Source organism: Theobroma umbraticum, unplaced genomic scaffold (assembly GCF_002168275.2).
Source record: "Theobroma umbraticum cultivar Fairchild unplaced genomic scaffold, ASM216827v3 scaffold_44.0, whole genome shotgun sequence".
In the NCBI taxonomy this organism is placed as follows: Eukaryota; Viridiplantae; Streptophyta; class Magnoliopsida; order Malvales; family Malvaceae; genus Theobroma; species Theobroma umbraticum.
In genome coordinates this window covers 6536197-6560021 of record NW_018397255.1, presented here as the reverse complement: position 1 = coordinate 6560021, position 23825 = coordinate 6536197, and the positions used below count along the sequence as shown (strand labels likewise).

Sequence of the window (23825 nt, the reverse complement as noted above, 5' to 3'; positions counted from 1 at the left end):
TGCTATTTTTTTACCTGGAAAAATTAATAGCTAAGTACACTGGACGTTTTGGCTGAGCTATATTACATATCTCCTATTCCATAGGAATTCGGTTAGAGTCAAGACCTCGGACAAGAATTTAAGAAAGGTTTAATATTTGAAATTTTTTTTAATTATTTTAAAAAATTAAAAAACTAATTTTTTATTATATTTAATTAAATTTTTATATTGTTATTTTTATCAAATAAATATGATTATCAGTAGGGGTCAGCATAATTTGAAACTTTGATTAAAATTTATTGTTTCTTAATTAATTTGCAACAACTTTTTAAAATCAAAACACTAGAAAAGCTGTAATTTATATATGGATTTGATTCTTTTTTCTTGGATTTCTTCTATTTTCTCTAATTTTGCAACTAACTCGAAAAATTAAAATATTATAAAAAAAATTATTTTTATTGCTTTTGTTGATAATGACAATTGATTTTGTTGGACTGAACTAAGAAAAAAAATTAATTAGGTTGCATTTGTGGACATTGGTTCTTAAATTTGTTGGACTAAATCACAATTAAATTAAAAAAATCTTAATTTTATTAGCTTTTATTTTTCAAGACAAGGAAATAAAACCCTATCGAAAGAAGGAATTATGTAATCATAAATTTGATCTATGATCTAATCACAAACATTTTGAAGCTATTCCTCGTAAGTTTGTTCGCCTCTAGGTTTGATGTGTTAAATAATTAAAAATACCAACTCATGAAAACACGAGGAAGATCGTGCACTAAGTCACATCATTAAATAATTTAATAAATTTTAATATCACTTATTAAATATTTACATTTTAATTTAAAATATATATGTTAAGTAAAACAATACTCTTATATATTCAAGATTTGAAATAAAAAAATATTTATAAATTCAATATTTATCTCATTTCTTTCTTATATAAGATTTATGACGCTTGCACTAGTCATCAATAAAAGAATAAATCAACCACTGAATTGATGAAAGCAAAGCTTCCGGCCCAATCAACTCAACCGACTATTTTGATTGAAGCATAAAAGTTATTGAAAATATAATTTTATCATGAAATAAGAATTAAATATGATGAATGTCTTTAAAAAAATACATTGAGTTAAAATTTAATAAAAATCTACAATTTCAAAAGTTTAAATCTCAATACATTTAAAATATTTTTAAAAAATTAAAATATAATACTCAAAAAACCCTTAAACTATTTAAAGAAATTCAAATAAACACTTAATCTTCTAATACATTTCATTAAGATTTTATATTTTTATTTTAAATCAAATAAATTCTTAAAACTAATTGTTAACTAATTATTATTGTCAATATATCACTTATCATTTTAAATTCACATGACATTAACATAATTTTAACACTAGTGAAATCCACATTATGATGTCATTATATTACATCAACATATTATATCATCACCTATTATAACATAAGCATATCACATAAAAACCACATGAACATAATAACTAATGATATTTTAACTAATAATAATTAATTAATTAATTATTATAAATATTTATTTAATTTTGAATAAAAAAATTAAAACTTAATTAAACATAAATAAAAAAATTAAAACTTATTCAAATTTTTCTGAATAATTCAGAGAACTTTTTAATATTATGTCAAAACTTAGATAATAGTAAAATCTGATTTAACAATCCGCCAACCACCCAGTTCTAAAATATTGCTAGACATTGCAAAAATAAACAATTACATGTAACAAAATAAATGAAAAGAACTATGCGGAAGCAAAATATTCCAAAGTAGGACCTTTGAAAGGGGGAAAAAAGGAAAAACCAAGCTTTGTTCTGTGAGATGTTGTTGGTGTCCTGATATGTTTCATAGCATTCAACAACTAGAACCGGAAAGCCCTCTCTCAATCAGGAAAACAGTCTCAGGCGTGTCGTTATCGGCTGTCGGCACATTGGGCATGATGAAATTGTCGTTCCGCAATCCTTGCAAGTCTTTGAACAAGAAAAGATAAATATGATAAATAATTTGTCTGTTATCCATACATATCATCCACATGAACTGTTAGAGGTGCATACAAAGTATTCCATTTAGCTTTGTAGAACATCTGCTATGATTTCTGGCAGATTTCTTTAGCCATTTCATAGGCACTTAACCAACTCAATTCAGGGCATGATGAAGTAAAAATCCTTCAAGACTGCTAAGGCGCTAACAATATAATTCAAAATGAGAAAAAAATAGATTTATACGAGAAAATTTTCTAATTTGCATCTATTGAACCTTAAAACTTGACAAATTTGTAACCTGTCTCACCTAACAACACCTAAACTAGTACTTAAGCATGTTGAATTAGTACCAAGTCCAACACTATGCTCATGTAGCATCCCAATATGACACAAGATGAATGAAGTCCTTTTCCGATTGATGCTCATGGCTGATAACTTGAAATATGTGCTTATGAAAAACATGGAGGGATGTGGTGGTGGAGTCATGTGACAAGAAAATTTAATCTATGGGCTTTCTAAATATATCAGGTTACCTTAAGTTGCGCCAAGATCTTAATTGCTCCTCAGAAGCTTGAGGATGGTCAGGGAGTTAAAGGATAAAAAAATTGCATGTTAAGGGCATGGAGCATGCCACATGAGGCATGGAAGGTTCCTATATGACATTTGACAGTTTCCTTGTAGCATTTTCCATTTTACTTATCTCTCTTTTCGAACTTGTAGCTGCTCTTAAGGGTGCATTGGGCATCTTTTGTATGTGACAATAAACACTTCTCATTTTTTGTTTTCTTTTAAGAAAAAAAGTACTTGAGGAAAAGCTTATTGCTTATCAAAATCAGAACAGCATCTCTAGAAATATGTTCCCAGTGCGTCTACCTAGACCTGTATAGCCAATACTTTTTTTTGAATAGAGAGAGCAACCTAAAAGTTTACTACAATAAGTGAGAACTACCTAGACATACAAACACCAACCTCGTATAAAAAGCTTTTTAATGAAAAGAAGTTGAAGGCGAAAGCATATTACTAAATAGTTCATTTGAAGAGATTCTCTTTAATATGTTCCCAATGCAGTTACCTAAAATGCATACCAAACACTGTATTTTAAATTAGTGATAGAAATCTAAAAACTCTATAATTTGATCAAGATGCACTTACTGTGTGACCGCATCCAAAAGCCATGTCCTTTGGGTTTGTCAAGCAGATAGGGCAGACCTTGAAGAACACAATGCACATCTCAAGACCAATCTATGGATTTGAATACAATTTTGTGCAAAAAGGAGGAAAACTTAATTGAAAAGAAAACCTATTACCGGCTCTGCTTGGGAACCTATTACAGGTTGTTCTGGGGCTGTTGGTTCCGCTATTTCATAGTTTGCCATGTGTGGGATCGATTGAACAGCATTATCATGATCAATCACTTCTCGTGGAGGTGGAAGTGGTCTATGATGTCCACCTACTGATTCTCTACTGCATAAGTTTTAACCATTTTATGTTTGCAATTGTTCCAAACTGAAATTAAAGATATACTGAAAGCTGGCTTATGGCCTTACTTATCATAATGAATATTCAAGGTAGCTCTGTACTGATATGGAATTTCCATGAGGGCAGCAAGAGCAAAGGCTGCTTCTTTTTTTGATGGTTCTGTGTTCTCAGACATGATTTTTGTAAAGTTGACAAACTGCAAAGAAATGGTGGCACAGAACACCTTCAGAGGTTTCACTTACTAGCACAAAATAAATTGGATTAGACAACTCTTTGTAAAGAGATTACTATATGTAAAAAGTACATCGCAATTGCAGGCTCAACTCTGTGATGGTGACCAAGCGTGCCCATGAAACAACATTAATAATAACAATTATATATGTACTGGAAAATAAAATACACAGTAAACTTCATAGCAGAAAGGTTGCTCTGTGCATATTGATTCAAAGACACTGCTTGCATACCTGGAAGTTGTCAAAGCTGCGATGTGGAATGTTATCATCAAATTGTTGCATTGAGTCCCAGGGTCCATCACCCACTCCAACCAAAATAATTGAGAGAGGATAATGGCTGTTTAACAAATGCCATGATCAAGACAACAAGAACATGATAAAAACTTAATCACTACAAGTTGCACTTCTTTACCTAGCAGCAACAATGGATTCTATAGTTGCTTGTTCTTGTGCACTCAACCTTCCATGTGGTGTGCTAGGATTCCTTGTAACCTATGAAATCAAATAAACATCTCAAATGATTGATGCATAGAAGAGAAAGAATACATGATAAAAGATTTAAGACTGAGTGCACAAAGCATGTTCTATCAACCTGCCCGTCTGCAATAATGACAAGAACATGGTACTGCCCATTACTTCTATCCACAATGTCAATTGCGGCATAAATAATTGGAGCAAATGAAGTTGGACCTGGTACAAGGGTAAGACATTACCATATTCAAATCTCAGCAACCATTCTGAAGGTTAAATAAGACTGTAACTAAAGGATTAGCTCAAACACATAGCATTTAAGAGAAATCTCATACACCATTGCGGGCTTATAAGTCTGGACTGAAAACAGAATGCTAAAAACGTGACAACATTGGGAACCACACAACCTAAGATCTTTGAGATTAAAAGACAGTAAATTTAGTATGAATTAAATATCTTTGAGATTACAAGAAATACAAACAAATTCTAACATTCAATGTAAATAAGGTTTAAATGTGTATAAGGCGTGCACGAGTGAATGTGTCTAAATAAGTAGATAATAAATTCATTCTTGATTGAAAATAAAAGACATTACAGAATTTAATTAAAAATTTGTAAAACTAAAATTGCAACCATTTCGCATGAAAATTATGAGCAAAACTAAGAATTTGAATAAAAAACTGAAATTAAAATTTTCATTTTAAAATAATAGAAAAAATTATGTAATATTGTATATTATCTCTTAACTCAAACAACAATGGGCCACCTACCATTCAATCGTGACTCTGTCCCTGACCTACAGGATAATTTTTTAAGACAGATTTATACAGTTATGAAATTAAAATATGCATAAATGCAGGAATCTCCTAGAATTTTATTCAAAATTTCACCCTTTTTTCCCAATTGATATCAAGAATCTTCTTTTCTTTATCCTTAAAACAGCAAATTTGGACACGACCAAATGTTGGGAAACGATGTAATAACATACATTAAAACAAGCATGGATAATATGAGAATGTTACATTGGATATACATGCCTATAAGAAAAGATAAGATTGGGAATGAGTACAAGAAACATATGCCCCCAAGAAAAGATATTATTCAATAGAGGACAGCCATGTCAAGAAGCAAGGAAGACCAAAATGTTATGGATGGAAGCTATTAGGAAAAGGATCCCACTTCTATTGAGTCTACCAAGGTTTGGACTTGTACAGAGGCACGATGGCACTATGTAATTTATATAGCTAACCCTACTTGAAGTGAAAGGCTTAGTTTGTTGTTGTTGATCATATATGTATGTTTATGTATGTGCGTATTCGTTATTTAAATGTTCATGCCAATAGGGAAAACCTTTACATACTTATGATACATCGAGTGTTTCATGAGTAATAACTTGTTTCGTACTAGTTATTATTTATGAGCATTAATATCTTCCAAGCAATAAAGTTAGATGATGACCATGAAATTAAAAATGACAATTTCTTCAACTGAAGGCATTAGAATAAAACAATAGATATGTAAATCACACATGATGTATGGCCTGCAAAATTCTTAAAGCAATAAAACAGAATAGAAGGGAAGATCTTCAAAAACCTGCCAACTTTAAGTGTGGAACAATCTCTCTGTACCGTGCAAGAGCTTCCTCAAAACCATGACAAGATCGGTGATCAGGATAGAAGCTGAATACACATTTATCATGCGTTGATGCTACCCAAAAACAAGCATAATAAGATAACTAATTCAAGAGGTAAACCATAAGGCAAATAATATATAAAGGTACTAACCGTCACCAAAACCAAAACAAGGTATTAAATTATCTTCATCAAAAGGAGATAAAGTACGGCCAATTATAGAGATTGCTTGCTCATATGGATTAGGTGAGCTACCAATAGCATGAAGGCTTCTTCGGTTGAATGAATATTTTCCTATAGTCAACAAAATGTGAGCTTCTTTCGCAACTAATTATTTGTACAGTTTCATAAAAACCATAAATTAAGATAAAAGGAATCAGCCAGGGAGCGGGTGGGGCAGAGATTACCTGTCCACTCATTGCTTTTTGTGAAGTCAATACCAAGTATTAAATTGGATGATTCAAGTCCTGCCTCTCTCAATGCAGAAATAACCTAATTCATGTGTATTATACTTCTTGTTACCAAATATATTCCATTCAAAAACACATATAATAAATGAAATAAATACCATACATACATGCATGCATGCATACATAAAGTGACCCATCATTTTCATAAATCAGAATAAAAAAGTTGAGAAATAGAAGAGAATGCATCCTAATTATATCTTGTACGATCATTAGATGACATTGCAGTTCAATTGCTTTCAAGTTTTCTAATGGTATAATGACCTCTAAATTTTCATATCCTTTTCCCTTATAATCTATGCCAATTTTAAATCTGAAGTACTAACGTATTCTTTGCCACATGGAGTATTACCTGACACTTCTTTAACTCCTAGGGAGGTTACGTTGTCACAAGCAATATTACAATATTGCATCATTTAACAAACGAACCCTCCATCAAAATTTTCATGCTAAGATTAGGTCATCTCCCATAGCAAGTAACCATCATCCATCCAACTTAAACACTTTCAAATAAGATATTATCATGCAATTTTCCCATATCCACCTCAAACTTTATGTCAATATTGATTTCCCCATTTCTTTATAACAACTTTCAAGTTTCTGACTTACCATACGATGGTATGCATGAAGACATACCACATATGCAATATAAAAATATCATGGCTTAGTTTTGCAGGACATGTCCGTATGTCAAGTTGCAAAAGTTGGTGCTGTCATCCAGGCTGGAGCTAGGAATTCTTTTCAAGAAGGCCAAATTGAGCTTCATATTTTTCTTTCTTATCTTTAGAGAAATAGGTCACTATCATAGAGCTAATATACTTCTAATTGCACCATATTTAATATGCTGTTATCTTAAGAAAGTAGGAACATCCATAACTTGGGAAATTGAGCACTAAAAATAGGAATTTAAATGAATTATTATCTCCATAAAAATTAATCCCAATTCATGGAATTGAGGTTCTTGATATGTAGTCTCTTAATAGAGCTATGTACATGCTTAATAGACAAGAAGTATGTGCAAACAGTCATGGTTGATTTGCTATCTATCATTCTCTCAAACGCACCCGCAAGCAAATATAGAATAATACAAACTCAAAAACATGTAGCTATACCTAAATATTCTAAGTTTTGAAGGACAATAAGTATTAGTTACAATGTTTTAACAATTTATATCAATAAAAAGAAAAAATAAGCCACATTGGAACCTTCTTGTGCAACTCGTCACCTTAACAATTCTAAATAAAATTGCATGAACAAATAATAGCTGAGCAGATTTGGGAAAGTTTACCTACTTACGGTTTGCAGTTGCTAGGTTGAGAAAATTAGGCATTTTAAGGTTTATGGCCATGGTGGAATTAAGACTAGGGTTTAAGAATCAATTCGGTTTGACTAAATGTAGGGAAAGAGTGTTGAAAATTTTAAGCAGCAGTAGTAGTATAAAGCAAATTTAAGAGGCAGTCCTTGTGCTGTGAACACTAATCCAAGAATACTTATATAAATACAGAGAAAAAAGAAGAAGAGAGGAAACAATCACACAATCATAAGTTTCCTAAAAGAACTCTCAATAACTTACATCTTTATTAAAACTAAACTCTAGGAAGCCTGGAATACCAATAGTCTGTAAATACTAGGATTAACAAAATCTAGGATTCAAAAAATCATTAGAGCTAGGAATAAGAGCAACTTATGCAGATTAAGGGCCTTATAAAGCCCTAATAGCTTGGCCCAAATTTAGACCCAACGGACCATGGCTAAGACCCATTCCAGCAACATGAAAATTGCAAAAATATACCTAAACACCCAAAACTTGATCAAACTGATAGACTATTGTACTAATGACTTACTAACTACCAAGGGAACTTTCCTTTGGACCAGAAGGTCTTCTTTAAACAAAGAACCTTTGGCTTCTGAAGAGGACAAAATTTAACCAGCCATAGATGCATCATCACCAATTAAATGCACAATTTTCAGAACTTCAAGTGAAGAAGGGTATGTTAGAAATAAATTCAGATATATACAAGGAAGCTATGGCCTACCTAATTGCAGCCCACAACCATCACTAAAATGCTGCTATACAATATAATCTCTTAAAAAATGTTTCATACTCCTTTCTTGTTTTAAGTCAAGACATGTTAGCCAACCAAAGGGACTATTGTTGCCAAATGTGCCACATGCTTATAGAAAAATAAATTATAAAAATTCTTAAAACGTTCTTTCTGTTTTTTTTTTTTTTTCCACTCCTTAAAACCCCAAAATCCTCAAAAGAATAGTAGTTCAAGGTCACAATCTGATTCAGTTCCCAATCACTAATACCCACTTTTAAATCTATATTTTAAGCTCTAAAGTCCAGCAATTTCATTATATTACGTGATTTTATGTTCAAAATGCATTATTTAGTAAAAATAATTTGCAAGTTAATTTAAGGAACCTCCATTCCTGTAACCGCTAAAGATACCTTTCAAGCTCTATATTTTTTTTTGAAAGATAATGTGATATGCACTCATAGTGTCTTCTGGAAAGTACCTGGTCATACATAATGTTTTACATACCAATATTTCAGTTCAAACTAATATTTCTCTTTTGAAGTTTCTTCAATAACTACCAAAAGCTGACCCTGTCCTTTAAGTAATGCCCAAAAGCACCAAATAAGGAAGAAATGAGTTTCCATTTTACTAAATAACGGCAATAAGTTTGTTCAGCTCAATTTCATAAGGACTTAAAAATTTATCTGTCCTGCTATGTCACAGCTATATTGGATTTGAAGGAAAAAAGTTAGAATTTAAATGAAGCTTTCCTAACTCTTCTAATTTCATCTATTTTCTTCATTCCACAAATCCAGGACTATGCTCTCCAACAGTTGTATGGATGTCAAATCCTTCTTTACAGCTTCAACATGTGATCTTAGCTCTACCTCAAAACCTCTTCATCTCTTCTTGTATTTAATAACCAGCTAATGTGCATCCTTGGCCTACATTCAATATTTTCAAACCATTCAAGTCATCCTTTAAAGTTTTACTAGCTGGATGAAAACCGATAATGATCAACATCATCAATACATAATGCATTTAGTTTTTAATTATCTGCACAGAGACTTGAGCAAGATAAATTGGCTTCATATTATTCTTTCCATGATAACCAACCAATTCTAAAACTGATTGTTTGCTATTTCACTAGGTTTGAATTTAATCAATCAGTTCAAACCTAGACTAGGTCATATTTCAATTGAGACTAGCAATGCGCTTTATATAAAAGTATTGATTTTCAAACAAGCCTTGCTGTCAACAACTATAGTAAAACATGAACTCACTATACTATCAGGATATGCTCCGTGTTGGCATCTCATGTATAGTGACTACTTTTCATATAACGAATTAACCAAAAACCTATTAACAGATAATATCTCCTATGACCATTGACCTCAATCTATAATTCAAAGTTCAGAGTAACAGTGAAAACCTGATCCAAAGAGCTGAAATTGTCAGGTATAAATGTAGCTTGCTGCCTAGGTCGATGGATGTGTTCCATTGAACTTCCTGCATGGGATGGAGGTTCGTAAGAAGGTTGATGCCAAAAGTCAGTATGAGAATCATCATATCCTGATTCTGTATTCCCCATACCAGAGGAATTGGTACCTTTATCCAAACACAAACATGCCTTTACAAGCGTCAGGAAAGACTAGTTTATTTCTTATACACAAATCCCTCAAAATATAATCACAGCAAAATGAGCTTGTAAGAAACAAAAAAGAACATCTAAGTATGCATTGAAAATATAACTACTTGATTTACTGCAACATATGACTTAAGCCAGAAGACATAGTTTCTATTTCATGCATTTTTTGGAAACTAATACAGATAAAAAGCCATGGCAGTGTGGATTGAAAGTTTCTACTGCTTCATGTACTGCTTATTTTAGAAAGAGTTCTATTCCAGCTTACGCATTAAGAGTTAAGACATAAATCAACTTCAACAATTGAAAACCCTGCATACTGAGATGATTTTACTGAGAGTTTGAATACAAAAGCAAACAATACTTTTGACAAATTTTAGACTAAAGCTTTAACCTTTGGGATAATAATATAAACGATCTTACTTCTATATGGAACAATTCTATTAGCAATTTAGTCATTTGTTCACTTTTAATGAATGATTCTGCGTTTCACCGACGACTTTTGATCTATGGTAACTCTTGCGTTGGTAAAAACCAAATAGCAATAAAAAGCAAGCAGAAGTAACGGAAAAAGAAAACAGAGTTGAACTCAGAGAAACCAATCTATACCCCTAAAATCTTCAAAGCTGCTTAACAGAATAACGTTCATCACCTATCTGAAATTCCTTTTATCTATCATAAATCATATAATTTCCCTTTTAAATGCAATTGGAAGCTGAGAAGCTATCTCTACATTAACCACAGCTGAAAGTCGAATTAGTTCAAAAATTTCCTTTTAACTTCTTCCATAATCTTCTCTCAGCAACCAAATAGAAATCTATGGAAACAGTTGAAACATTTCAGATAAAAAGCTGTTACTTCGATTAGATCGATTTTCTAGTTTCACTCCAACTTAGTTCCCAGCGATATCAAATTTGTATCTAAATTAGTTCAAATTTCATTCCATTAATAAAATCAATGGAAATTTATTACCAAACCAAAGAAATGAAGTCAGAAAACAGATCAAAGAGAGACTAAATGTACAGCCAAAAAAATTGTAAAAATGAAAATTAAAAAAAAAAAAAAGATCAAACCATTTGCATGAAAACAGAGAGAAAAGTTACCTTTCTGATTAAAGAGAGAGAGAGAAAGAAGAAAGGAAAAACAAACAGTGGCTACAAGGCAATTTAGATTAAAGACTTTTTAAGTAAAAATAAATTAGTCATTCATGAATAAAGACACTTTTGTTGACGACTTTCTTTTCTTCTTCTCCTTCTCCTTCTTTTCGTATTGTTGACAAGGCTTTTCTTGTCCGAGCGGTTCACTAGTTTGATTTCGGAGTCCGCAACGAAACAATCTATCTTACAGGGCTCTTTACATCGTCTTCCGTCACAGACTCACAGTCCAGTAATAGCCGTTGGATTCATTCTGTTCGGGTCGTTATGATGGTCTCTAAAGGACACGTTGACTTTGCTAGTAGCTAGTAGACGAACGTGGATGATTTTTTTTTTTTGGCCAGATATATAATGCGGCTGATTAATTATTAATCCATATAGTACTATTTTTATTTTATTTTATTTTATGATTAATTCCCGGAAAATGGTGCTGATTGAAATTAGGCAGCAGCAATGAATCATGAATTGTTCCATTTCCATAATATTCCCTTGGAATTTTGGAATTTTACTAGTTTCTAAGCGTGAGCTTGGGGCAATTTTACTTGTCTCAAATTGTCAAATAAGATTTATTTTCGGTCCTGATTTTATCCTTGTGGGCAAAAACATGATAGCTGATTGGCATTTGCTTTATTCAATAAAGAATCTTGGCATAAATTTGGATCATACATGAATCCAGACTTAATCATGGCATAATAATTACTGACAATACCATGCTAAACCATCATGCATTAAGCCCAGTGCAAAGAAGATGTCATGAGTAATGGATCTTACATGGACTCAACAGTCAAGTGAAATTGGATATTTTAAATATTCACATCATCTTTAACCTAAGTAATCTTTTGTGACACAAAACTGTCAGAGCAGACAATACTTTATAAGTTGGTATGAACCGTGACAGCATGCTTAAGGACCATATCCTATTCCAACATCAATGTTTTCAAGTATGATGCTAGCAATTAAGCTACCAGATGACAGAGTACACTTGATAGAAACAACATTTATATCTCAATATATCAAGTCTTTTCAGCAACCCTAACTACAATACAATATTCAAAAGCTTGACATGAAAGAGGTCAATTAGCATACAAAATAGTAAGTAAAACAGGCTAGCTTCTATCCAGAAAATCATCCTTCGTTTTCCCGATACATGAGTCAATTATAGGTGATGACAATGGTTATCTCCTAAACAAACCAGAACTTAGTAATGTTCTGCTATACTCGGCAATTATAGGAGAGCTCTTCACTAATTCCCATATCTTGGCAGAACTTTTTAACCAGTCACGTTCAGAAACATTCCTCGCAAAAGAAGGGCAGCTCATGGATAATACCTGTGAAGAACACTTGTTATAAATCTGATAACATGAAGCAAAACCTTTTGACTTATGAAAAGTTAAAATATTGCTGCATTCCTGAGACGGCAGAAGAAGAAAGAGGCAGAGCAGAGGGAGGCACTGGTGGAGGAAAAAAGATGTGTGAAAAGAGACCTGATCCCGTAATTTCCACAGTGAGGAGACGTAGCTTTCACACTCAGCTCTGGGAGAATCATCTTTATCCTTATATGGCATCACAAATAAATTAAGCAGTGCTGTATCTTTAGCATTAATCTTAGTATTTCCACATTTATGTCTCATAAATGAAGAGGAACCGAAATATCGTAAAAGTGCCTTCTGCATTTGCACAATATTAGGCGGAGAAAGATCTTGATCTCGTAGCCTATAAAAATTAAGAACACGGATAGATATGTTACTGCTGTGGACCTTTAAGTATCTATGAGAATAAAAAATCTACTCATCACATACTTATAAAATATGATAAAGAATATGAAGTTCTAGAATGATTTCATCATATAATAACATTAAGATCTGTTCAAGGAAAAAGTAAAGAAAATACAATCCTAACTCCTAAATGATGCACACAATATGCCAAGATTCATCAATATTCAAAAAGGAAAACTGATGTCTTCAAAAACTGGCCATGCCCAGTTGCTTGAGCCAGTTTAACCAGGACCCAATAAGCTCTCTAGGCCAAACATCCCTCTTGACCAAGAAGTGGTAAAAACCCAGAAAAAATCTGAGTAATATTTTATATAAGAAAAAAGGGAGAAAGAAGAAGAATAATTATTTCCTGACCTGCCCATATCAACCATCAAAAAGTTTTAAGAGAGAATATTCATGGATGATGGTTATTTAATGAAGACAAACTCTTTTCTAGTGGCCAAACTGGTTATAGTCATAGATCTAATAAAGCAGTTGCTTAGTTGAAAAAATTGCAAGCATAAGCACCACATCTTCTCTGAAAAAAGATGGAGAATGAGAAAAGAAAAAAGGACCTCGTAAATTTAAGTAGTGCACAGACAAAAAAAAAATGGTGAGCGATTTATGAAGACAAAAGAGGTATAGAAGAGATAAAAAAGATGAAAACAAAGAGGAATCCTAGACAAAAGAGGAATATGCAGAAATCACAGAGTCAGATGATAAAAGAATCTAAACACCTGAAGATGTAAATTGGGTCCCATCAAATCTTTATATAATGGTGCTAACTATAATATCTGGGAGGGTTAACAAAATTTCTATTTTCTAGTCATAACTTCTTTGTTTTTTGTTTTTTCTTTACAAGAAAGATCTGGTGATCAACATGTTCACAAATGTCATTCTTAACTTGGCGGGTTGGCCTCTGGGATGGATTTGGAAACCGAGAGGAAACCAAAATATTTGAGTATGTATCCTGTATATTATCAGGACCACCCATATTTACAGTGTACCTGTGAGATTTTCTACTAATAATACTGAAATAACAAATATTCAGAAAATTTATATGAGATGCGCAAGAGTAATATGGATAATGAAATAAATATTAAATACCAAATCATGCACCTTAATATGTTCACTTACAAATAGTTTTCCTTAAGAGTCTTAACAATTAAGTGAAAACAACATAAGTAAGTAATTTGGGCAATAACAAGTTACTGTTTGTTCACAATATTGTTGGTACTTCGTAAGTTGCAGACAAAATTACAGAGTGAGATGATCCAAAATGAGCTTTGAAAACACATTATGCGGTTTGCTTTAGTTCAACCTTGAAATAACCATGGTCCTGGAAATATAGGTCCTAGAAGAGGGCACTTGAATTGGTCCAAAGTACAATTATATAGCCAACAGCTACACTGCCAGGCCTATATAAGCAAGAGCCATATACAAGCACAAGGTAAAATTATCAAAAATAGGACAAACAAGATTACGAGTTTCATAGACAATAGTTACATGACCTACCATTACCGAGTTAATACCACACAAGAAACTTCTGAAAGCCTAAAAGCTGTCTTCACTCTACACAATTAGTGGTTGCAAAAGCACTGTAGTTAAACTTAACATGCTGTAGAGGCAGCATTGATCCTATTAAGTTCTCTACATTAGTGGGAGTGGTATTGGATGCGGTGACAAGTGATGTGGGAGTGGCAATACTAGTGGCAAGGCTTGTGGTGGTCAGTGTATGGAAATTGTGAGAATAATGGAATAGTCATGGTAAATGTAGATTGTGACGTAGACAATATAGGTGGTTCTGACATAAAATAATAAAAATGCACTCCAGATGATTTCTCATTTTCTCCTCACACTTCTAATGTCTTTCTCCTTTGCTGTGTCATTCAAGGCATCATCGACTACTAAGTTATAGTATTATCCAATTCTTAAACTTGCAACATGATTCTAACAATATCATCATGAAAAATATTACTCACTTTGAATGCACAAAAACAGGAGTAGCCATATACTCTTCACCCTCATGAACATTATCTTTGGCCTCTTTGTCAGGCCCCACAGTAGAGCTCTGTGAATGGGGAGGGGTTATTAAAGATGGATCAGGAATGCCATGTTTCAGTAAGTCAACCTGCAGAGAGAGTAAGAGATTAAATGATTAGCATAAACAAGAATATGTTGCAAGAGTTGAAACCATTGTACATATATAATCAGATTATTTCTTTACTTTTTTGGCCAGACATCAAATTATTTCTTCAGCATAGTTAGATTTGAAGGAGACAGAATTTGGGACATATTCTCTTCTAAATCACCAGCTGTAATGTCTTACTCTAATCGCTAGCATCCTCTTTTGCCTTTTCTCTTGTTCCTATAGCACCTTCAAGCGTACAACTTGCATGTTTTTCCCACCAGAAATCCAAATTAGTAAACCTAACGTAAACAGCACTACCAACCAAACAAAATCCCTTTTGACATTTTCTTTTTTCATTTTTCTTAAGTGGTCATCTTTTACATCACACTGATATTCTTGAGTATTGATGGGTCTCCATTCAGATGGCAAAATACCAACAAATACTCGTATGGCTTAGTGAAAATCTAATCATCATCTATCAATCCAATAATAATATAGAGCAGCAGCACCAGAAGATTTCTTGATTTAGATAATGCATCACTATTAACATACAACAACAAAATGCTAAGTACATAAATAATCTGCTGATAAGAATTAACATTTTAACTAATTTCAAAAAAAAAGATTTACCATTTTAACATATTATCAGCACTATGGACACAATGGAATGTATAATAAAGATGTAAAGTGGTCAAGACAAGAATATTACCGTCAACATTAAATGCCACATGTTGTTATCATGAGCTCCCTCAGACACCACCAGCAAAATGTGACAAATGGATGCTAGGAGAACACCAAGCTAAAAAGATTCCTTGCAGCATGCGGAGAAAAAATTATAATATTATTAGACGTTTTACTTTCAATTATTGTCAGAATGGGCTCCTAGCAAAATGGAAAATATTATGAAAAAGAAAGGTGCAACACTAATATCTATAATAAAAGACCCAATGCTTGCAATTCAGTTACCTGGATATTCATAATTTCAAGAGCCAGCTCAGCAGAGAGGGACTCGCCACTTAGTACTGAAACTGTGGATGATCCATCAGGTCTCATCATCTCAGATAAAACCGAAGGACTAAAAACAGACTGCAAGACAAGAATAATTACAGTGATGACCATCATAACATGCAAAACAGCATTGAACCCTCCACCCACCCACCCACCCCAACACCCTTCCCCTCCCCTCCCAACTGATCATCTCAGTGTGTAAAACCGGAAACCATGGATTGGAAAAGGAGAGAAAAGACTATAGACATCAAGCATATTGAGGGCAATCATCCCTGCAACAAGTACAAGTGCAGGAACATCAATAAACAAAAAGACACGTGTGAATTAAATGATGTCAAACCTAAAGTGGACACCAATCCAATCGCATAGATATGCACACAAGAATATAAGCGCTCATGCATAACATCTCCATGCCAGGAAAGCACACATATCTAGAATAAGCAACAGCAACTAGCAGGTATTGAACTCAACCAGAAGGCCTAACACAACTGGCAAATGGTGACATGAAATAAAAACAAGAAAAATTTCAGGACTGAGAAGACTTTGTGTAGCTTTTTCCTAGTTCATATTACCTTCATTTTCTCAAAGCTTCCTATTAGATTAAGTAATCTCCATAAATAAACTGGCCTTCCAGCTTGATCTTATAAGTGCACTTGGGGAAACAATGTGAATATGTCAATATATTGCAGGTCCTAACCAATTTTGGGAAATGACCTCTAACCATTAACCTTTCAAGGTTAAAACATATGGAAAGTAAAAAAAAAACCCCATCAACAGTCAAATACAATTGCAGCAAATGTATTCAAGTTTGTCTTCTAGCTGATCTTTGTTCCCACTAAAAAGTATATTGATGGAAAGAGCTTTTTCATAATCTTCTCCAATCAAGAGAGCCTTATAGTAACATCAGAAAGACTATCAATTTCTCATAGCTTAACCTTAACTAGACTTCTGAAATTCATAACATACTTCAAAAAAAAACACACACACACATGTATCGTTTGACAAATATGGTCTATAAAAAGGGAAAAAGAATACAGTCAAACAAAAGGGAGTTGTAAGATTGGAACCTGCGTATCGAGTAGTATAAGCCGTTCAGCAGAAATCCTTGGTTCAATACCTACAGTACAATGCCTTGCCATTGCTCTAGTCTCTTCTGACTGTATGGCAAAAGGTGGTAGCATACCTATAAATTAGCAAGGTAAAGTTATCTGTTGGATGTAGCCATGTGCATACAAAGATTTAAACTTCAACAAGCAATAGCATGTCATTCAAGTACTATCTGCAATTAGTGAAACAAATGATCCTCCTCTTTTATCGTTAAAAAACTAAGTTTGGATAAAATCAGTCTTCCAGAAGAGGACAAGATCACTTTGTCTGTTATAAGCATAACCAACTAGCAGGGCAAATCTGTTAAAAGGCATACCTTATGCATCACAAAATTATTGGTTTGAAGTAGAACAAATGAGAAAGTCTGCCTACCTAAGATTTATGGTGGGCTAGGCATCGAAAATAATGCTTTTAAGGTTTACGCTTGTGGTAGGAAGTAGGACTAGGTTTAGGGCTCAACTAAGGTTTGCTTACAGATATGATGTCAAAAGAATGCTAGAAGTTAAGGGTACGAGTGCCAGAAATTCAGGAAAGCTGCAGAACTAAAACAAAGCAAGTTTAAGAGCTGTTCTTGAGTTGTGCACAGTATTTCAAGGTGTTGTAGCAATAGACAGAGACAAGAAGAATTTCAGAAAGAATGCACATAGTATAATCACAAAACTACAATTTCTGTATTGTCCCAAATTTCTCCCAACAGTTGAAATCTGAATTCACCATAAAATTTAACTCAACAATCAAAACAATTTTTTAGTGCAAAAAAATAAGGCACTTTCACTTTGCTTACTGAAGAAGTGAATCAAGAGACTAAATTATGAAAGAATACACACCAGGTGAGATCCCATCAAAACCATAAAGCTCATTCATGATCATTGACTTGCCTACACCTGGTGGACCGATGATTCCAATCACCCTAAAATCAGTATTCTCAGTCAAAAACTGCAATCAACAAAAAAAAAACCAATAATTAATTTTTAAAAAAAAAACACAATGTACTATTCCAACTCGTATTAAATTTAGTCCGAGAATTTATTATAGTTTTACTTTCTACCATTTGCTAAAAAAAATTCAAATAGCAAAAACTAAACAATCATACAAAGCCTAAAAACCGCAAATAATTTAAGCTTAAAACTACTATTTCCACTTCCATTGCATCTGAAGCTTTTGCATCCAACTAAAACATAAAGACTTGAAAAGAAATGGAAATTTCGTTTTCTTTTTTTTTAACTTACGGGCAAAAAGCGATCGATGTGGAACTCCCAGGAATCAGAGAGGAGGTTGAGGGAACCAACGGGAGGGAGACGGGCCCGGTGTGGCGCCGTTTCATCTTCAACACCTCCGCGTCCAAATTTACCAGGGACCGGCCCGGCTGATGGCTTGGCTAATAGGATTTTGGGAGCCGAAGGATTTGGTAAGGGATTGGACGAACCAGTTCCACCTATAGAACCTGCCATTGATGTTGGCAATGTAAGCTGGCTCGCTCTAATTACGGTGGGAGAAAGGAAGAATTTTACTAGGAGGTAGGATAGGAAGGAGCAAAGGAGAAGCTAGCGACGAGGGACGGTACCAGTTACTAATTATTTATTTATTTTTTAACATTAGATTTTTTGACCGTGAGTTTTGGTTGAAAAATATACTTTCACTCCTTAAAAAACATAAACATATTCTCTATTAATTATTTATTTTTTCTCTCTTTTTATGTATGCTTTTTTAACTACAAAATTACGAGATTTAATTAATTTTAAGTAGTTTTTATTTTAATTGTAATTAATTTATATTTTAATTTTTTTACATATTAAATTTACTTAAATCAGTTTATTTATATATATTAATTTTGATCTAAAGCCAAACACGATATCAAGCAGAGCAATACATTGAAGGGGGCATAAGCACTGCTAGGACAAATACCCCAATGCAAGGTCCAACATGAATTGGTGGTGTGTTAGTGGGACAAAAACTTCAGATACAAGGGCTGAAAGGGTTGATGGTTGCAAATATTATTAATCCACTGCCACTTGATTCGCCATTACCTTAGGTGCAGACAGGGATGGATCGAAAATGGTGGTAAGGATTGAGAGTTGTTATCAAATCAAATAGCATATTTTTAATTTTATATTATTATAAGTATAAAATTTGAAATATATAATTTCATCATTTCTAATCAAATTAAATAATATGCTTTGAAATAATCAAATCAAATTATTGATTTTATTTATAATTTTATATAATCATCTTTAAATCACTTTATTGTAAAATTCTGAATTTACTATTAAATACAAAAATGTAAAATTCAACTCATCATTGTATCTACTATCAACTGAGCCACTTTTATCGCGAACAATAATATCATCTGCATGGCCTTTGTATCGCGTTCACAACTTGAGCAGTTGCTAAAAGATAAAACGAAGATTATCATAGGCCAAAGCCACAAGTTTCATGAGCTTAGCTGTGGAGGAAGGCATCATTATCCTTCGAACAAGTTCTTAGTATTACTTCTTAATAAGCAGAGAATTCACTTATCTCTCGTTGCAATTGGTTAGTGTAGGGGGATCATTTACACAGCGGGCGAGCAAGAGACTCTAAAAAGGCTATTCCTTGAGAGTGATTACTTCATCATTGTCAAACATATGAGAATTAGTTCTATGTATCTTTTTAAACCCTGGAAAGTCCTAATTAATTTGATTTAACACGTCCTTAATCAACAACCCAAAATTGTAAAACAGGAGAAACCAATCTGTTAGGAATTGATCATACTAACTACTACATGAAAAGTTAAAAGATACTTGACCTTCTCATGCATGAATAGCAAGGATTCGTAGATAATTTACTGAAAATTAAAATTTTTATTATATTATATTTTTATGACGCAAAATATAAATATTTACCATGCATAAATGTTTCCTCTAAGATTATATACATGAATATAATATATTTTTATTCATATGTACGAATTTATATTTGAATTTAAACAAATAATGAAAAGCTCAAACCTTAAATATAAAACCTCAATGATATAGCACGGTAGAATGTATGCTCAATCACTAATTATTTGAAATCTACTATGAACTAATCATAGTGAGATTTTAATAGTTTACACAATTCAAATTTAAATATATTTATTTAAATTCAAACTCTTGAAAAATAATTTAAAGAAGGCAGCAAGTACCATACACCATCTAGATATATAAACTTCCCTAATGCAAATTGCACTTCTTGATCTCCGATTTGACGAAATATGCAATCAATTTCCTCGACATCCCCCATCCCGACCTATAAAAAAAACATCAAATTATAATCAAAGTGTTAAGTACTTATTTAGCAACTGATTGTTTGATTAAGTAGGGAGTATATGCTGATTAAGAAACAAGCAACGAGGCAGTCAATGGAGATGCAAAAAGAAGGAAAGAAATGAGACCTGTTCTGGCGTTTGATCTGCAGGAAGGCAATGACCCTTAAACAAGAAGACGACAGTATTCGGATCCAGTGAATATTTGGAGCAATAAGCATTCATCAGCTTGTGCAGTTGGCTGGTTCGCTTCATCTTGTAATATACTTCTCTCAAATTCTACAAATCAAAAACCACCATAAATATATATCTGAGTAATTTCAATGCTTTTGTTATGAAAAATGAAACCAAAAAAAAAAGTTCTAGTATTTGAATATTAAAAAAAGGGTACAATATACTTATAACTGCTTACAATTAATCATAACTGTACCAAAAATAAAATCTTTATATATATATATATATAATAACAATAATATTTTTTGAGCAATTATGCATATACACGTGTATTATTGAATCAAATGCTAAGATGCAAACAATATCACATATTTATGAATACAATATGTCCTAAAATGTAAATGGGCAATTTAATATTAAAAAACTTATTATATTAATTTCTATTAATTCCACAAACAAATCCAATATTAAAATACGAACACGCCTATAATTATATGAACAAGCAAGAGAAATGGTGGTTGGGCCTAAGGATGTCAAAAAAAACTCAAATTCAACGAATCTCAGCTCATCTCAATTCAATAAAAATGAATTTTTATCGTTTGAAAATCAAAGATCGAGTCAAAGTTAAGTTAAATTTTAAATTAAAAAAGTTTAAATTACTTTCGAGGTGGGTTTAGGTTTGCCTTATCTCAGGATATGTATAAAAGTTATATATATATATATATTATTTATTTAATATTATATTAATAAATATATATTATATTAATAAATTTATTATTTAGTAATAATTAAAATCTCTTGCTGTATTTAAATAAATCAATAAACTATTATAGCTTATTGCTTTTACTATTAATAAAAGAATGTCTTTCGAAAAAATTAAAATTATTAATTTAACAATAAAATATAATTAAGATGTAATTTATATTAAAAAAACAAGTTGATTATTTTATAAAATATATATTAATATAAAATTATAAAAAAAACTTTTCTAATAATAAGAATTTATTATTAAAATAACAATAATTGCAATTAATTTTGTAGTAATAATAAAAAAATATTTTTCTTTCACTTAGCAATTTGATGTTGAATTTGCAAAAGTCCACTTGTATGTCAAAAAATGGTAGAATCGACCTTGATAATATTTTTAGAACACCAAAAGTAAAAATAAAAAAGAATGATAGGAATTAAGAGACAGAGTCAGAACCTGATTTCTAATCTTGATGTAGACACGATCATTAGGCAGGTTCTGTGAAAAAGAGGAGAAGGAAGACATTTTTGTGCAAAGCTACTTTTTTCGTTATTACTTACTCGTTAAGATTGAAAATTTGAGTAGAAAAATATGATATGTTTATAAGAGTCATTTTGTATTTATTGTTATATAAATTTAGTAAATAAATTGTTTATTCTCAAGTCAAGATAAGTTGTATTTTATGAGGTTACCATTTTTAAAATTATTCAAATCTATCATTTTCTCTTGATACTAAATAAATTTTAACTATTATATCAACCCTTTGTTGGCATTTGATTATTTCCTCTTCTTACACTAAGATAAATTTTATCTCTTTTATTCACCTACCATCTTCATATGACATTCAATGTTCGACATTTTTAATAAATAATAAGTATGGGACACAATCTTATATTGAAAAAAATAAAAAAAAAGTGTTCTTTAAATAAAAGGAGTAAGTCCTTAATAGTTGGACTAAAATGACCTAAAGTGGAAATTGACCATGGCTAGACTTTACAAACCTTGATTGGTTTTGTATTTTAATTATCTATAATTAATTAAATAATAAATTATTTTAAATTTAATTTTTGGAATTAAATGATGTTAATTAACGTTTACAATTGTGTCAATAGATTTGTCTATACAAATAAGCATTTGGTGGCAGGGACTTCTCTAGTTAAATATATGGTGGTGTTTGTATTTTGAAGGCAATGTGATTGTTAGATAGGTGATTGCTGAAAATATAATTACTGAGTAGATAATTTTGTAATGTTTAATATAATATGAGAAAGTGATAATTGTAAGGAATGCAATAGTTAGAACTATTATATTGTAGTGTTTGGTTTGAAAGTATTTTATTGAAAATATAATATAAATTTATAAAATTACTTTTATAAATAAAAAAAATAAAATTGAATAAATTTACATTTTTTAATATAGATTTCTAACTTTTCAATTTACTTCTTCAAATAATAAGTAATAACATGACAAAAATAATATTAAAATATGTAAAATTACTAAATATTTATTTTTAATAAACTCGTTAAGTTTTTAAAAAAATTAAATTAATTAATTTAAATTATTTTATAAATAAATTAGTTAACTAATTAATTTATAAACATATAATTATTTTTTATTTTACTCAACAAATTAAAATTAATTTTTTTACACGTAGAACTCCACTTTTCTTTTTTCTCTTCTTCTTCTTTCTCTCTTTTCTTTGTTTTTACCTTCCTCCTCGGACCTATATTTTCTAGTGAACATCGACTTAAAGAAAGGTAAAAGAAGAAGAAGAAAAGGAAGAAGAAGAATAAGGAAATAGAATAACTTGAGGATAATTTAGGAAAAAAATTTTAACTTTCCCTCAACTGTGCATAAGGAATGTGACATTCCCTTGTCTCGTTGTAATGACTTTTCCTTTGTAAGTATATTTTTTTCAATTTTTACATACCAAACACTGTAAAATTATTGTAACCATTTAAATTGCAAGGAATGATTTTCACTTTCCTTGAGCCAAACACTTCTTATATACAAAGAGAAACAACTTTTATTCAATGTTTCATTCTTTACCAAATATTTCTATAAATTGCTTTTATGTTTTACTCTAGAAAAAGTCTTTTAGAGTTAGATAATTTTACCATACATCAATGAGTATCCACTGAATTAGTTTCGTCAATATAAAACACAAAAATGATAAGATTTTATTAAATTTTCAAATTTATTTATTGTAACTCTAACTACACACCATCAGTGGAAGTGAATAAAATTTTAAAAATAATAACATTGTTACATGCCTTTGGAGTAATTTCTTAGTTTATGTATTTTCAATCTATGTTCTAATATTCAATTGTTTGTTGTAATGGTTACAAATAAAACCTTGCACTTAAAAATGAATTTCATCTCTTTTGTTCACCCACAACTTTCAAAGGTTTTGCAAAACAAGTGTTAGAATGTTATGAATATTTTTATAAATATCCATCTATACTATATATATTAGACATGTTACTTATTTATATATGAAGATATGACTATTTCATAGTGTT

At 31.5% G+C, this 23825-nt stretch overlaps 2 protein-coding genes across 5 annotated transcripts; both read right to left on the bottom strand.

Annotated features, from left to right (window-relative positions):
* Positions 1–1579: 1579 nt before the first annotated feature.
* RGLG3 (Copine (Calcium-dependent phospholipid-binding protein) family) lies at positions 1580–11281 on the bottom strand. 3 transcript variants are annotated; one of them, XM_021445152.2, is made up of 12 exons: positions 11048–11281; positions 9732–9907; positions 6216–6300; positions 5962–6102; positions 5771–5884; positions 4299–4396; positions 4119–4198; positions 3938–4043; positions 3542–3669; positions 3302–3458; positions 3147–3203; positions 1580–1982 (listed from the first exon to the last, which is right to left on the bottom strand). In XM_021445152.2, exons 2-12 carry the CDS (start codon positions 9888–9890, stop codon positions 1899–1901), a joined length of 1209 nt encoding a protein of 402 aa, XP_021300827.1. In that variant the 5' UTR covers positions 9891–9907; positions 11048–11281; the 3' UTR covers positions 1580–1898. The 3 variants fall into 3 exon arrangements, with proteins under 3 accessions (XP_021300827.1, XP_021300829.1, XP_021300828.1); XM_021445154.2 differs by having other exon boundaries at positions 9732–9808; XM_021445153.2 differs by lacking the exon at positions 11048–11281 and having other exon boundaries at positions 3302–3455; positions 9732–11026.
* Positions 11282–12080: 799 nt separating this feature from the next.
* On the bottom strand, positions 12081–18651 carry LOC110409908 (uncharacterized). Of its 2 annotated transcripts, XM_021419422.1 has the most exons (8): positions 18328–18651; positions 17926–18034; positions 17059–17174; positions 15950–16069; positions 15693–15782; positions 14835–14983; positions 12583–12811; positions 12081–12426 (listed from the first exon to the last, which is right to left on the bottom strand). In XM_021419422.1, exons 1-8 carry the CDS (start codon positions 18547–18549, stop codon positions 12274–12276), a joined length of 1188 nt encoding a protein of 395 aa, XP_021275097.1. In that variant the 5' UTR covers positions 18550–18651; the 3' UTR covers positions 12081–12273. The 2 variants fall into 2 exon arrangements, with proteins under 2 accessions (XP_021275097.1, XP_021275096.1); XM_021419421.1 differs by having other exon boundaries at positions 12081–12811.
* Positions 18652–23825: the final 5174 nt, after the last annotated feature.